Raw genomic sequence first — 14,381 nt, 5'->3', positions numbered from 1 at the left:
CACAGAAAAGCCCTGAAAAAGAGATGTTTGTTTACACTGGCATGTAGTTAGCTTGTACAGCGGCTAGTGGGTGCTGTTGGATGTTGGACATTCGTTATTCCAGGTGACCCCAGGAGAATATTGCCTGGAGGTCACGACACCATCGTCTATCTACACACACACACACACACACACACACACACACACACACACACACACACACGCACACACGTGCACAGGAGAACTATTTACTATGGCAGTGGTGCTCATTCGCAGCAGCAGTGTTTCCACCACCAGCAGGAAGGCGGGCCTGAGTGTTTCCACAAAATTCCACTTCCAGAGCCATTCTGAAAAAGTTCCATCATCAGCAGCTCCATCCACTGCTGTTGCATAAAAAGGATGAAGGTGAAGTGTTTTCAAATATGCCTTTCAATTGATTTGTGACAAATAACAAAAAGTATTAATGACACTGATGAGTACTTCCAACTGTAAATGTAAATCCACACACAGTTCATGTTTGGTCTGGTTTCTTTTAGCTGTCCAAAAATAAGCATGTGAGGTTAATGGCCTGAATATGAGTGATTGTGAATCAACATTCTAATTCTCTCTACTTGTTTTTCTTATATAACAGAAACAAACTAATTTCACACTTGACCTTCAGTTTTATGAGTTTAGGATACATTGTGTAATCATGTACAGAGGTGGGCCGTCAGGGCCTGCAAAGCCTTCTCTGCTGGCCTAAAAAGTATCTGAATTACAGACTGATGTAAATTATATTTTGTCCATGAATACTTACTAAATGATTCCAAACGGTATGTTCTGGTTCCTTTCATAGCTTTCCCGTGGTTGCGGTGCTTCCAAACATGTTTTTTTTTCATATTAAATCATTTAACCAATCAGATTTCAGGAATCATCTGTTGCCAGGGTCATAGAAATCTGCCTGAGGCCTTCACAGTCCGTTCTGATAGCCCAGTAAAGTCAAGTAAAGCGTCAAACAGACAGTTGCTTCAACCAATCAGATTTCGAGTTGGCGACTCAGCACCTTCTAGCTAGCGTACACTAACAACAGCAGACCCAGGCCTTCTGATTTACATTCACCAAGAGATACAGTAGGTGGCGGTATGCACCTAAGTTTTTGGTCGCCTGCCGCAAGTGGCGGACCGTGCATTTCACACTAAGGCCTTCAGAACAGATCCGCCTGAACCAATCCACCTCTCAATAACTATTTTATGTCTATAAAAAAAAAATCTTATTATTCAGAGATGCATATAAAGAGTTGTGCAATGTGGATTGGGTGGCAGCCGACGGCAGGGTGCCCGGTGACCCGGTCCTCAGACACAGAGACTAGCTCTAGGGACATGGAATGTCACCTCGTTGGGCGGGAAGGAGTCCGAGCTTGTGAGGGAGGTTGAGAGGTACCGGCTCGATATAGTCGGGCTCACCTCCACACATAGCCTGGGCTCTGGAACCCAACCTCTCGAGAAGGGCTGGACTCTCCACTTCTCTGGCGTTGCCCACGGTGAGAGGCGGCGGGCTGGTGTGGGTTTGCTTATAGCCCCACAGCTCAGCCGCCATGTGTTGGAGTTCACCCCAGTGAACGAGAGGGTCGCATCCCTGCGCCTTCAGGTTGGGGATAGGTGCCTCACTGTTGTCTCGGCTTATGGGCCGAACAGCAGTGCAGAGTACCCGGCCTTCTTGGAGTCCCTGGGAGGGGTGCTGGACAGTGCTCAAACTGGGGATTCCATTGTTCTACTGGGGGACTTCAACGCCCACATGGGCAGCAACATTGAGACCTGGAAGGGGGTGATTGGATCGCATGGCCTCCCTGATCTGAACCCGAGCGGTGTTCTGTTATTGGACTTCTGTGCTAGCCACAGTTTGTCCATAACAAACACCATGTTCGAGCACAGGGGTGTCCATAAGTGCACTTGGCACCAGGACACCCTAGGTCGGAGGTTGATGATCGACTTTGTTGTCGTGTCATCTGACCTCCGGCCGCGTGTCTTGGACACTCGGGTGAAGAGAGGGGCAGAGCTGTCGACCGATCACCACCTGGTGGTGAGTTGGATTCGCTGGCGGAGGAGGAAACCGGACAGACTTGGCAGACCCAAACGTGTTGTGAGGGTCTGCTGGGAACGTCTGGTGGAACCCTCTGTCAGCATGGTTTTCAACTCCCACCTCCGGGAGAGCTTCTCCCATGTCCCGAGGGAGGCTGGGGACATTGAGTCCGAGTGGACCATGTTCTCCACCTCCATTGTCGAAGCAGCTGCCCAGAGCTGTGGTCGTAAGGTCTCTGGTGCCTGAGGAGAAGGCAGCCACCTCGGTGCGGCCGGAGCTGAATAGACGGGACCTGGGACGACGGCGCGGTGCGACGGCGGGCTACGGCCGTGGAGCAGTAGTGAGACCAGAGTGCGAGGCTCATCACGGCAGGCGGGCAGAGTTTCTCTGCCCCTGCGTGTAAGTACCGCATCTGTCGTACTCTGGCGACGTGACGTGAACCACTGCTGCTGCGCCAGCTCGGTCGGCCGCGAACGAGTCAGTGCCCCCAGGTTCCTGTCTCCCACAGCTGCAGCGCGTCGATGTCCGAGGCTCCGCCGCCGTGATCCGATTCCCCCGTGGGCTAGGCGACCGGTCCGGACCCTCCTTCCGTGCTGCAGCTGCGGGAGACAGGAACCTGGGGGCACTGACTCGTTCGCAGCCGACCGAGCTGGCGCAGCAGCAGTGGTTCACGTCACGTCGCCAGAGTACAACAGATGCGGTACTTACACGCAGGGGCAGAGAAACTCTGCCCGCCTGCCGTGATGAGCCTCGCACTCTGGTTCCACTACTGCTCCACGGCCGTAGCCCACCGTCGCACCGCGCCGTCGTCCCAGGTCCCGTCTCTTCAGCTCCGGCCGCACCGAGGTGGCTGCCTTCTCCTCCTGCTGTGCTTGTATCCTGCCGACAACGCCAAAATTTGTGGCGAGGTGAAGAATGCAACTCGGATGACAACGCCACCCAGTTTTAATGGACTGGGAACTCAGTAAAATACCAAAAAGGCTCTAAAAACAAGGCAAGCAGTGTAAAACCAACAGGCTGAAATGAATGGCTGGTTAAAAGATTTATTACAATAAATCAAATAGATGAATAAAAATAAACAAAGCAGCACAAGACCTAAAATGATGCCAGCAATAAAATAGAAATAAAATACTAAAAGGTCCGCTAGTAAAAACCGAGGAGAGGTCCGCCGCCGGCCTGCCGTGTCAGCTGGCTCAACTCAACCGCAGCACAGCTCCACCGCTGTCCGAGGCTCCACCGCCGTCCGGGTCGCTGTCCGAGGCTCCGCTGCTGTGATCCGATTCCCCCGTGGGCTAGGCGACCGGTCTGGACCCTCCTTCCGCGCTGCAGCTGCGGGAGACAGGAACCTGGGGGCACTGACTCGTTCGCGGCCGACCGAGCTGGCGCAGCAGCAGTGGTTCACGTCACGTCGCCAGAGTACAACAGATGCGGTACTTACACGCAGGGGCAGAGAAACTCTGCCCGCCTGCCGTGATGAGCCTCGCACTCTGGTTCCACTACTGCTCCACGGCCGTAGCCCGCCGTCGCACCGCGCCGTCGTCCCAGGTCCCGTCTCTTCAGCTCCGGCCGCACCGAGGTGGCTGCCTTCTCCTCCTGCCGTGCTGGACCCCCTCCTGCTCCCTCCGCCACCGATATGAATGCACCCGCACCTGGGCGTCCACCCCCAGTTCATTTAGCCATAATTAGCCTCAGCTGCAGGGGTCAGGTCATTCACAACAGGAAGTAAAGCACGCACCGTTCCATTTCAAATTAAAAGCACCACAAACAAAAGCACACAGCAATCCAAAAATTGCAATACAAAATAAAAAACATGCAAGTGCAATTGTGCAATACTCCCGTTCCGTGACAGTAAGGTCTCCGGTGCCTGTCGTGGCGGCAACCCCCGAACCCGGTGGTGGACACCGGAAGTAAGGGCTGCCGTCAAGCTGAAGAAGGAGTCCCATCGAGTCCTGTTGGCTCATGGGACTCCTGAAGCAGCTGACAGGTACCGGCAGGCCAAGCGAACTGCAGCCCGAGTGGTTGTGGAGGCAAAAACTCGGGTCTGGGAGGAGTTCGGGGAAGCCATGGAGGAGGACTATCGGTTGGCCTCGAAGAAATTCTGGCAAACCGTCCGGCACCTCAGGAGGGGAAAGCAGGTCTCCGCCAACACTGTTTACAGTGGAGGTGGGGAGCTGCTGACCTCAACTGGGGATATTGTTGGACGGTGGAAGGAATACTTCGAGGACCTCCTCAATCCCGTCGCCACGTCTTCCGTGGAGGAAGCAGAGGCTGAGGTCTCAGAGGTGGACTCGTCCATCACCCAAGCTGAAGTCACCGAGGTGGTTGGTAAGCTCCTCGGTGGCAAGGCACCGGGGGTGGACGAGATTCGCCCTGAATATCTTAAGTCTCTGGATGTGCAGGGACTGTCTTGGTTGACACGTCTCTGCAACATCGCGTGGCGGTCGGGGACGGTGCCTCTGGATTGGCAGACCGGGGTGGTGGTCCCCCTGTTTAAAAAGGGGGACCGGAGGGTGTGCTCCAACTATAGGGGGATCACACTCCTCAGCCTCCCTGGGAAAGTCTATTCCAGGGTACTGGAGAGGAGGATTCGACCGATAGCCGAACCTCGGATTCAGGAGGAACAATGCGGTTTTCGTCCTGGTCGTGGAACAGTGGACCAGCTCTATACCCTTCATAGGGTGCTCGAGGGTTCCTGGGAGTTCGCCCAACCAGTTCACATGTGTTTTGTGGACTTGGAGAAGGCGTTCGACCACGTCCCGTGTGGTGTCTTGTGGGGGGTGCTCCGGGAATACGGAGTCCGGGGCCCTTTGTTAAGGGCCGTCCGGTCTTTGTATGACCGGAGTAGGAGTCTGGTCCGCATTGCCGGCAGTAAGTCGGACCTGTTCCCGGTGCATGTTGGACTTCGGCAGGGCTGCCCTTTGTCACCGATTCTGTTTATAATCTTTATGGACAGAATTTCTTGGTACAGCCAGGGGCCGGAGGGGGTCCGGTTCGGGAACCACAGGATTTCATTTCTGCTTTTTGCAGATGATGTTGTCCTGTTGGCTTCATCGAACCCGGACCTACAGCATGCACTGGGGCGGTTCGCAGCCGAGTGTGAAGTGACAGGAATGAGGATCAGCACCTCCAAATCCGAGGCCATGGTCCTCGACCGGAAGAAGGTGGCTTGCCCTCTCCAGGTCGGTGGAGAGACCCTGGCCCAAGTGGAGGAGTTTAAGTATCTTAGGGTCTTGTTCACGAGTGAGGGACGAATGGAGCGTGAGATTGACAGGCGGATCGGTGCAGCGGCCGCAGTGATGCGGTCGTTGTATCGGTCCGTTGTGGTGAAGAGGGAGCTTAGCCGAAAGGCGAAGCTCTCGATTTACCGGTCAATCTACGTTTCTACCCTCACCTATGGTCATGAACTTTGGGTCATGACCGAAAGGACAAGATCCCGGATACAAGCGGCTGAAATGAGCTTCCTCCGTAGGGTGGCTGGGTGCTCCCTTAGAGATAGGGTGAGGAGCTCAGTCACCAGGGAGGAGCTCGGAGTAGAGCCGCTTCTCCTCCACATCGAGAGGGGCCAGCTGAGGTGGCTCGGGCATCTGGTTAGGATGCCTCCTGGACGCCTCCCGAGGGAGGTGTTCTGGGCATGTCCCACTGGGAGGAGACCCCGGGGAAGACCTGGGACACGCTGGAGAGACTATGTCTCTCGGCTGGCCTGGGAACGCCTCGGGATCCTCCCAGAGGAGCTGGAGGAAGTGTCTGGGGACAGGAAAGTTTGAGCATCCCTGCTGAGACTGTTGCCCCCACGACCTGGCCCCGGATAAACGGAAGAAAATGGATGGATGGATGGAGTTGTTGCACAGCAGATAGATACTTGTGCAGCCAGAATAAATGCCTTTGCAGAAGTGCACAAGTCTCCTACTACATCTGCACACATACAATAAGCTTTAACAACTTAATAAAACAGCAATATTATTTAGGAAAAGAGGAACATTTTACTCACCAAAAATCCCGATTATTTGTAAACAAAATCCATCCTCATTTCCTTCCCTAAAAAGAGTTCAATTGTTCTGTCATATAGATTATCCGCGAGTTTCAGTTCCATAAAGCCAGGGCTGAAAGTCCAGCTTGCCCTGTGGTATTTCTGGTATAAGTTTTATTTCTCTTCAGGTCTTCTTCTTCTTCCTTGGAATAATTGCAGTAGGCGACCAACAACTTAGGTGCATACCGCCACCTACTGTATCTCTTGGTGAATGTAAATCAGAAGGCCTGGATCTGCTGTTGTTAGTGTACGCTAGCTCGAAGGCGCCGAGTCGCCAACTCGAAATCTGATTGGTTGAAGCAACTGTCTGATTGGTTGAAGCAGCTGTCTGATTGGTTGAAGCAACTGTCTGTTTGACGCTTTACTTGACTTTACTGGGCTATCAGAACAGACTGTGAAGGCCTCAGGCAGATTTCTTTGACCCTGGCAACAGATGATGCCTGAAATCTGATTGGTTAAATGATTTAATATGAAAAAAAAAACATGTCTGGAAGCAGTGCAACCATGGGAAAACTATGAAAGGAACCAGAACATACCGTTTGGAATCATTTAGTAAGTATTCATGGACAAAATATAATTTACATCAGTCTGTAATTCAGATACTTTTTAGGCCAGCAGAGAAGGCTTTGCAGGCCCTGACGGCCCACCTCTGTACATGATTACATAATGTATCCTAAACTCATAAAACTGAAGGTCAAGTGTGAAATTAGTTTGTTTCTGTTATGTAAGAAAAACAAGTAGAGAGAATTAGAATGTTGATTCACAATCACTCATATTCAGGCCATTAACCTCACATGCTTATTTTTGGACAGCTAAAAGAAACCAGATCAAACGTGAACTGTGTGTGGATTTACATTTACAGTTGGAAGTACTCATCAGTGTCACTAATACTTTTTGTTATTTGTCACAAATCAATTGAAAGGCATATCTGAAAACACTTTACCTTCATCCTTTTTATGCAACAGCAGTGGATGGAGCTGCTGATGATGGAACTTTTTCAGAATGGCTCTGGAAGTGGAATTTTGTGGAAACACTCAGGCCCGCCTTCCTGCTGGTGGTGGAAACACTGCTGCTGCGAATGAGCACCACTGCCATAGTAAATAGTTCTCCTGTGCACGTGTGTGTGTGCGTGCGTGTGTGTGTTTGTGTGTGTGTGTGTGTATATAGATAGACGATGGTGTCGTGACCTCCAGGCAATATTCTCCTGGGGTCACCTGGAATAACGAATGTCCAACATCCAACAGCACCCACTAGCCGCTGTACATGCTAACTACCGTATTGGCCCGAATATAAGACGACTCCGATTATAACACGACCCCTATTTTTCAAAGATCATTTTGTGAAAAAAAAAATGCTGAAGACAATAAGGCCACTCAAAGAACAACTTTTTTATTATACAATCATTATAAAGTCAAAAACTCACAACTGAGATAACATTTCACGAGACATGAAATGAAAAAAATATTCTCTTTCTCAAAATAAGAAACAATAAGCAACAAATAAGAACCTCAAGGGGTCCAAACTGCATAAATGATGTAAATAACTTTCCAGTGCCTTCAGCTGAATCAGGCTCTGGTGGTGGACATTCCGTCTTTCCGTCTTTCAGAGACGTATTCTCTCACCCTTCTATCAGTCTCTCTGAAGCATCGCTCTCAGGACCACGGAAAGCTTTTCTCATAGCGTTAGCATCTGTAGGTGTTTTTTCTGTGCTCTCCAATAAGAACGAGGCTCTGCTCCACCAGATCTCCTGGCGGCTTGGCAGTTGTTTGATGACTCTGCTGCGTTGATCACCATCAGTTTAAAGTTGGTATCATAACTTCGCCTCTGTTGTTTGCTCAGTTGTCCAGCCTTCAGCCCCTTTGTTCCAGATGATCCGCCATTTTTCATCAGATCATTTGATCTCATTTCATCGCTCCACTCGCTCTCTGCTCAGTGATACTTTGGCTCCATCTAGCGGCGCGGATGCGTATTGACCATCTACCGTAAGTCCGCGATTATAACACGACCCCACTTTTGAGGATGCAATTTCTGGAAAAAAACATCGTCTTATATTCGGGCCAATACGGTACATGCCAGTGTAAACAAACATCTCTTTTTCAGGGCTTTTCTGTGAAAATGCGAAACTTTTCTGACTCAAAAATTAAGCGTTTTCATTTGAAACGCTCCAAGTGAAATCTGTGTTTTACAGAGGTCTATGAGAACGGGGAGGATGAGAACCCCATCTTAAACAAGGGTGAGACTCAGCGTTTGATTGCTTCATTACCAGAGAGACTCTTTCCTGACAGGTCTGCTTTTACTTCTTGCTTCAGGGTCGAAGGAAAACCTCATGGAAGGCGACATTTTAATCCCAGTGAGTTTATATTTGAAGCTATTTGTTTTGATTTCAAGAGCAGTTTCCTTTATGTCGTATTAGTAGCGTTATTATTTTATTGCTCGGATTGGTCTCTTTGCACCCGGCACTCCGCGCATTGTTGTCAGATGATTAGGTTTATGATGGCAGATAAAGTCGGTCTTAAAAAAATGTTTTTACAGCAGGGGGGGAGGAATGCTCTGCTGGACCAGAGATACAGGTGGAAGTTTCCCATTCCGTACATTCTGGGTGATGATCTGGGTGAGTTTCTCTGACGTGGTAAAACCGCCGTAACTATAAATGTATGAAACCAGCGAAACGAACACTTCAAGGAGGAAGACCCATCATCTTGAAAAGATTTAGATGAGTCTACAACACCAGTCCTACACAATATACCCCTTCAGCAGTCTTTACATGACCTACCGCATTTATACAATGATCATGATAGCAACACAGACGGGGCAAGGTGGAGGCTTGTACCCTCAACCAGCTGAGCCACAACCACACCTGGCAATCACTCTTGAGCCAAGGGGTTAAGCATAAGACCCATGGGCCTGCGCAAGGCTCCAATGCAGCCTGCCACCCCACAAAGCAAATGGTAAAAAATCCCAACAAACACTCTGCACTACAATATTCTGCAATAAGAATATTGCATGGAAATTCAACTAAGCTTCACAAGTTCGCAATATTCCTGCAGTCTTCGCACCTTAACAGCTGCTGACTGGAGAATAACAGACTGATGTAGGGTTTTAAATGGTTTTAAAAGAAAACAAAAACACTGTCCAAGATTGAAGAAAGACCCGCCAGTTTGAATAAACTGGACAGACTGATGGGGAAGTCTGCACGAGGCCAAAGGTATGTAACATTTTCTCCTGACTGCCTCCCTCAGACCTGAACGCCAAAGGCTGCGTCCATCAGGCGTTTGAGATGTATCGACTCAAGTCCTGCGTCGACTTTAAGCCTTACGAGGGAGAAAAGACCTTCATCAAGTTCGAGAAGCGAGGAGGGTACTGTAAAGTGATGGCCGTGTTAATGATTACCTTTAATTACACATTAAAGTTCATGTCCTTGAGTAAAGGAGGAATCCTTTTTTGTAAGCCGGAGCCTAATAAAATGTCCCTGGATGCTGGAAGCTGCTAAAAAATGGCCACCGTTTGTAATCAAGGACCTGAGTGAGCTCTTCCCGTCGCCACAGGTGCTTCTCCTCCGTTGGAGACCAGCAGGTCGGTCAGATCTTGTCTTTGGGAACCGGCTGTGACCACAAGGCCGTCATTGAGCACGAGCTCCTCCACGCACTGGGGTTTTACCACGAGCAGTCCCGCACAGACCGGGACGACTACGTCAACATCTGGCTGGACCAGGTGGAGGAAGGTGAGTCCAGGAACAGAGATTCATTGAAGAGTCTTCTCAACAAAACGGTATTCTAAGATGACCTTTGGGATTCTTAGTGATTTCACTGGAGCTGTACTGATGTTTCTTATTGAGACATTTTTGCGGCATGTCGTTTGAAACCGCTGCATTCTCTCCAGGAAAGGAACACAACTTCAATAAATACGAAGATAACTTCATCACCGATCAGAACACGGCGTACGACTACGAGTCCATCATGCACTACAGGCCCTTCTCCTTCAACAAGAACGACTCCATCCCCACCATCACCACCAAGATCCCCGCATTCCAGAACATTATAGGCCAGTACCTGGACTTCAGTGAGATGGACACGTTCAGGCTCAACCGCATGTACAACTGCAGTACGTATCGCGTCGCCGGTCTGACTCGCTGTCGTCAAGTCTGTGGGTCAAGTTAAAGCTGAGGTCCTGGCCGTCTTCTACTCCAGGCGCCCCGCTCACGCTGCTGGATCAGTGCGCCTTTGAGTTAGAGAACATCTGCGGGATGATCCAGCCCTCCACCGACGACGGCGACTGGGTCCACACCAAGAGCAGCGAGGCCTCGGAGGACCACACGCTGCTGGGACGGTGCAGAGGTGTGAAGGGCGATTCAGAAGGAGGTTTCTCCAAACTACTGGAGGAGTTGACTGTTGGTTTGTTTTTCAGATGCCGGGTACTTCATGCACTTCGACACCAAGTCGGGGAATCCTCAGGAGTCCGCCCTGCTGGAGTCCCGCATCCTGTACCCCAAGAGGAAGCTGCAGTGCCTGGAGTTCTTCTACAAGATGAACGGAAGCCCCAAAGACAAACTGGTGATCTGGGTGAACACGGATGACGGCATGGGCGCCGTTCGCAGAATGAGGAAGATACAAACGTTTCACGGTAACGATCCAGCTCGTGCTGCGGCAACATGGATTCATCCATTAACAGGCCGAAAAGCAGAGATTTGCATGGTGGCAAAAGTTAATTTGGTTATTTCTTCAGCTGCTCGGTAACTAAGACATGAAATTCAAATGAAGTTATCTCAGAACATCCAGAAACAACAGAAAATCCTTCTGTTGTTTTGTGTTTGAGGTTTCTTTTGGATGCTTTCCTACATTAGATGCTGCATGATAAACAGTTACAGATTCAACTTTATATCATAAAACTGCATCTATCACCGAGTTAGTTTAACAAAGACAGAAGGCAGCTTCCTACGATTCTTCCATTGATGAAATATTCTACCAGAGATTATTGACAGAGAGGTACAACCCCTTCTTCAGCTTCAGATTCATACTGATTGGACACATAAAGGGACCACAGACTATATTCATGAATACATTCTTATTATTTCTGAATACTGGAACCAAATCCCATTTTTTAAAGTACGGTAATGATTTTGATATCATCAGCATTGTCATTTCATTTATCAAGTCCTGTTTGGGATGTTTGTACTGTATGTAAATATATGTAAATGTAGCTCATCAGGCCCACTAAGTTATGAACCAAACACAAGAGATCAGTCTGTTCATGTGCCCAAAGTGGTGATAAGGTCTGTGTGGAGCTCAGACCTTCACTGATTTGCATTGTCTTCCCAGATATTTCTGCGTTTTCTGGATTTACATTTCACCTACAAGACACCTGCTGTCTTTGATTTACAACCCAAATGTAACAACATGCAGTCAAAGGTTAATTAACATGTTGTTCAGTGGGATAGTTTGATCCCATATTAACAACTGAAATAACAGTTTTATGGCCCGTTTACAGTCTTAGGGCTCGCAGTGATTTCAAGTGAGAACTCCAAAACTTCATTGTGTTTTCGGTGTTTCTTTATACGACCGTGGTGCTCGGAGCTGCTGGAAACGCAACTTTTTAGAAACACACAAGCTCCCATGGAGGAAGTTTTGGAAAACAGCCAGACTGCAGACCTTCTGGGAGAGTTCAAGGCCAGTCCTCTAGTTGAAAGCTGAAAGGCTGCTGCTGTGCAGCACGACTGTAATCAGTGGAGGAGGAAGTTCAGAACCTCAGCACTTAAAGCTCGTGTCCAGAGTTTTGAAAGAGAGAGGTTTTTTTAATCCAATGTCTCGAGGTTCCGCCCTCCCTCTGCTTTCATGAGCGACCAAGCCACGCCCCTTCAATTGTGCACGCGCATTATCCGTCGGGTGAAAATGAGAGCCTCCGAGTCTTACAGCATCCTCCATGGTTAGCTGTTTACGGTGGATGTTCAGCAGACCATGGATATATCCGAGGTAAGCGGGGCGGCTGCTGCATGGCCAACTCACCTCTACCTGGGCGAGCGGCCGTGCTCTCTGGCTGCGCGTACACTTTGATTGACAACAGGAGAATGCGGAAGCTCGAAATCTATTGGCTGACGCTGACCGGCGCTTTTTCGGATAACATGGGGGTCTATGAGACGAAGGCGGGGCTCATAAATAAATTTTTATATTGCTTTATGCTAATATTATATTGTCGTATCGAACCAGACTGACACATTTAAGCTCTGTTGAAAAATGATACATACGTTGGAAACGAACGGAAACTCCGGACACGAGCTTTAAGGAAAAGTACAGAACAGCAGCAAAATATATACTTAACTAAAAGTAAAAGTATATGTTCTACATTAACAGTCCTACTTCCAGGTACTTTTTCTCTATCGATTTGTTTCCTGAGATCAACCTTTTGCTGAAGATCTTGGCTAACAGACAGTTTTCCTGGCTCCCCAGCGGATTCTGACCACACGTGGAAGATCGCCCACGTCCCGCTGGAGGTGGGAGTGAAGTTTCGCTACGGCTTCCAGGCAATGCGAGGCGAGCCCTCGGCGTCCGGTGGCGGGATTTACGTGGACGACGTGAGCCTGACGGAGACGCGCTGCCCCAGCGCCGTGTGGAGGATCCAGAACTTCTCCAAGATCCTGGAAACGGCCGACACCAGCACGGCCCTCTGGAGCCCCGAGGGGTACGGCTACGGGATCCTGGTCCAGCCTGTGTCCACCTACACCGACTTCACGGGGAAGTACACCGCGCTGTACTTCCACCTGGCCAGCGGGGAGAACGACGCCGTGCTGCAGTGGCCGGCGGTCAACAGGCAGGCTACGCTGGTGGTGATGGACCAAGACCCCGACGTCACACTGAGGATGTCCACGGCTCGCAGCCTCACCACCGCCCTGACCAGTGAGTGTGTTTCATCCTGACGGGGTCTGGCTCATGCAATCAGTTTTCTTTGAATTTTTGGTTTGACCGGATTGGAGCCTCTTGACTGCCAGTTTTGGCCCACGGGCCTCATGTTTGATAAACCTACTGTTGATTTTCTTTGTTGACAATCCCTTTGTATCCTTTATTATTCCCCACAGGGCGAAGCTTATAAATGCACCGCTGAAGTGTTTACCACAGATAAAGCAGCTCATATCCCGCCACACAGTTACAGTCAGATAAACACAACAATAAACCCGTTCGCAGTGTTTTAAAATCCTCTTATCTTGAGGCGATCAGCTGTTTTAAGCTGTGTAAAGATCTTTTATTATTATTTAGCTTGGAAAACAGCCACTGAACTCTCACGCCAACTCAGAGAAGATACTGACTTTATCAAGATGATTTTTTTAATCATAAACAATGAACATATCAAAGAGTAAATTTTATCCACACATTTTCACAGTGTGCCTGCACAAGACATCAAGTCCAGGAGGAGGCACATCTTCAGTTAGTACGGAGGTAAAAGTGATAATACGGTGGATTTAACAGGAAAAAAGACATTCCAGAAATCACACAGGTGTTTGTCATATCTCTCCTCCTCCTCTGGATGTGCTCCGTAATTCAGAACATTGTTTCCAGCTCTACATTTTCCAAAAGTGTTCTTCATTTTAGTATTCGATTTTATTGCCTTTACAACCAAAACAGACATTTTTGCAACTTAATTTCTACCAAATGATGTTTCACTGGAGCCTCGGAGTGAATTTAAGCTTTAAAATGAGAACGTCTCATAAAGTTTCATTTCTCGATCTGAAACACAGATAAAAACTTTATTCTGCTGCATTAATGGATTTTCAGTTACAATTCAGACAATGAACAACACAATACATTTGACTGTTTTTTTAATCTGATTTTAGTAGTTTCTCTTTTCTTTTTTTCAGCATTTCTTTTGTGGAAAACATCGAAATTTTAACTATTTTACCAGTTTGGGTCTTTTTGTGCCACTCTTCAGATGATTTTAAAAGAGTCATTTCCGACTTTGCCTGATTATCCTGTTGTTTTGTCCCAAGCAACATCAGATGGGAAATTGATCTGGGACAATCCGTCCAAGGTGGGGACGTACGACGCCTCCTGCGGCTGCTACAGAGGTGCATCGTGGGGCTGGAGGAACTTTGTGAAGCACTTCGACCTCAGGCGGCGAAATTACCTGAAAAACGACGACCTGATCATCACGGTGGACTTTGATGGTGAGTGGTTTCCGTGGCGACGCCGTGAAGGTGTGTGTGTGTGTGTGTGTGTGTGTGTGTGTGTGTGTGTGTGTGTGTGTGGTGCGGTGTGTTAACGTGGGGATGATTTGGTCGACAGATTTGACGTCACTGATCAAAACAGAAGTTACCATCCAGTCGGAGGAGTGA

At 48.9% G+C, this 14,381-nt stretch overlaps 1 protein-coding gene across 1 annotated transcript; it reads left to right on the top strand.

Annotated features, from left to right (window-relative positions):
* Positions 1–670: 670 nt before the first annotated feature.
* LOC115401496 (meprin A subunit alpha-like) lies at positions 671–14,381 on the top strand. The gene is made up of 12 exons (XM_030109750.1): positions 671–680; positions 8,253–8,297; positions 8,374–8,414; positions 8,600–8,675; positions 9,304–9,421; positions 9,610–9,785; positions 9,944–10,165; positions 10,252–10,398; positions 10,469–10,684; positions 12,505–12,951; positions 14,037–14,213; positions 14,332–14,381. Exons 1-12 carry the CDS (start codon positions 671–673, stop codon positions 14,379–14,381), a joined length of 1,725 nt encoding a protein of 574 aa, XP_029965610.1.

Source organism: Salarias fasciatus, chromosome 15 (assembly GCF_902148845.1).
Source record: "Salarias fasciatus chromosome 15, fSalaFa1.1, whole genome shotgun sequence".
Lineage (NCBI taxonomy): Eukaryota > Metazoa > Chordata > Actinopteri > Blenniiformes > Blenniidae > Salarias > Salarias fasciatus.
Note: the sequence above shows the minus strand (reverse complement) of the source record. Positions and strands in the feature narration are given on the sequence as shown.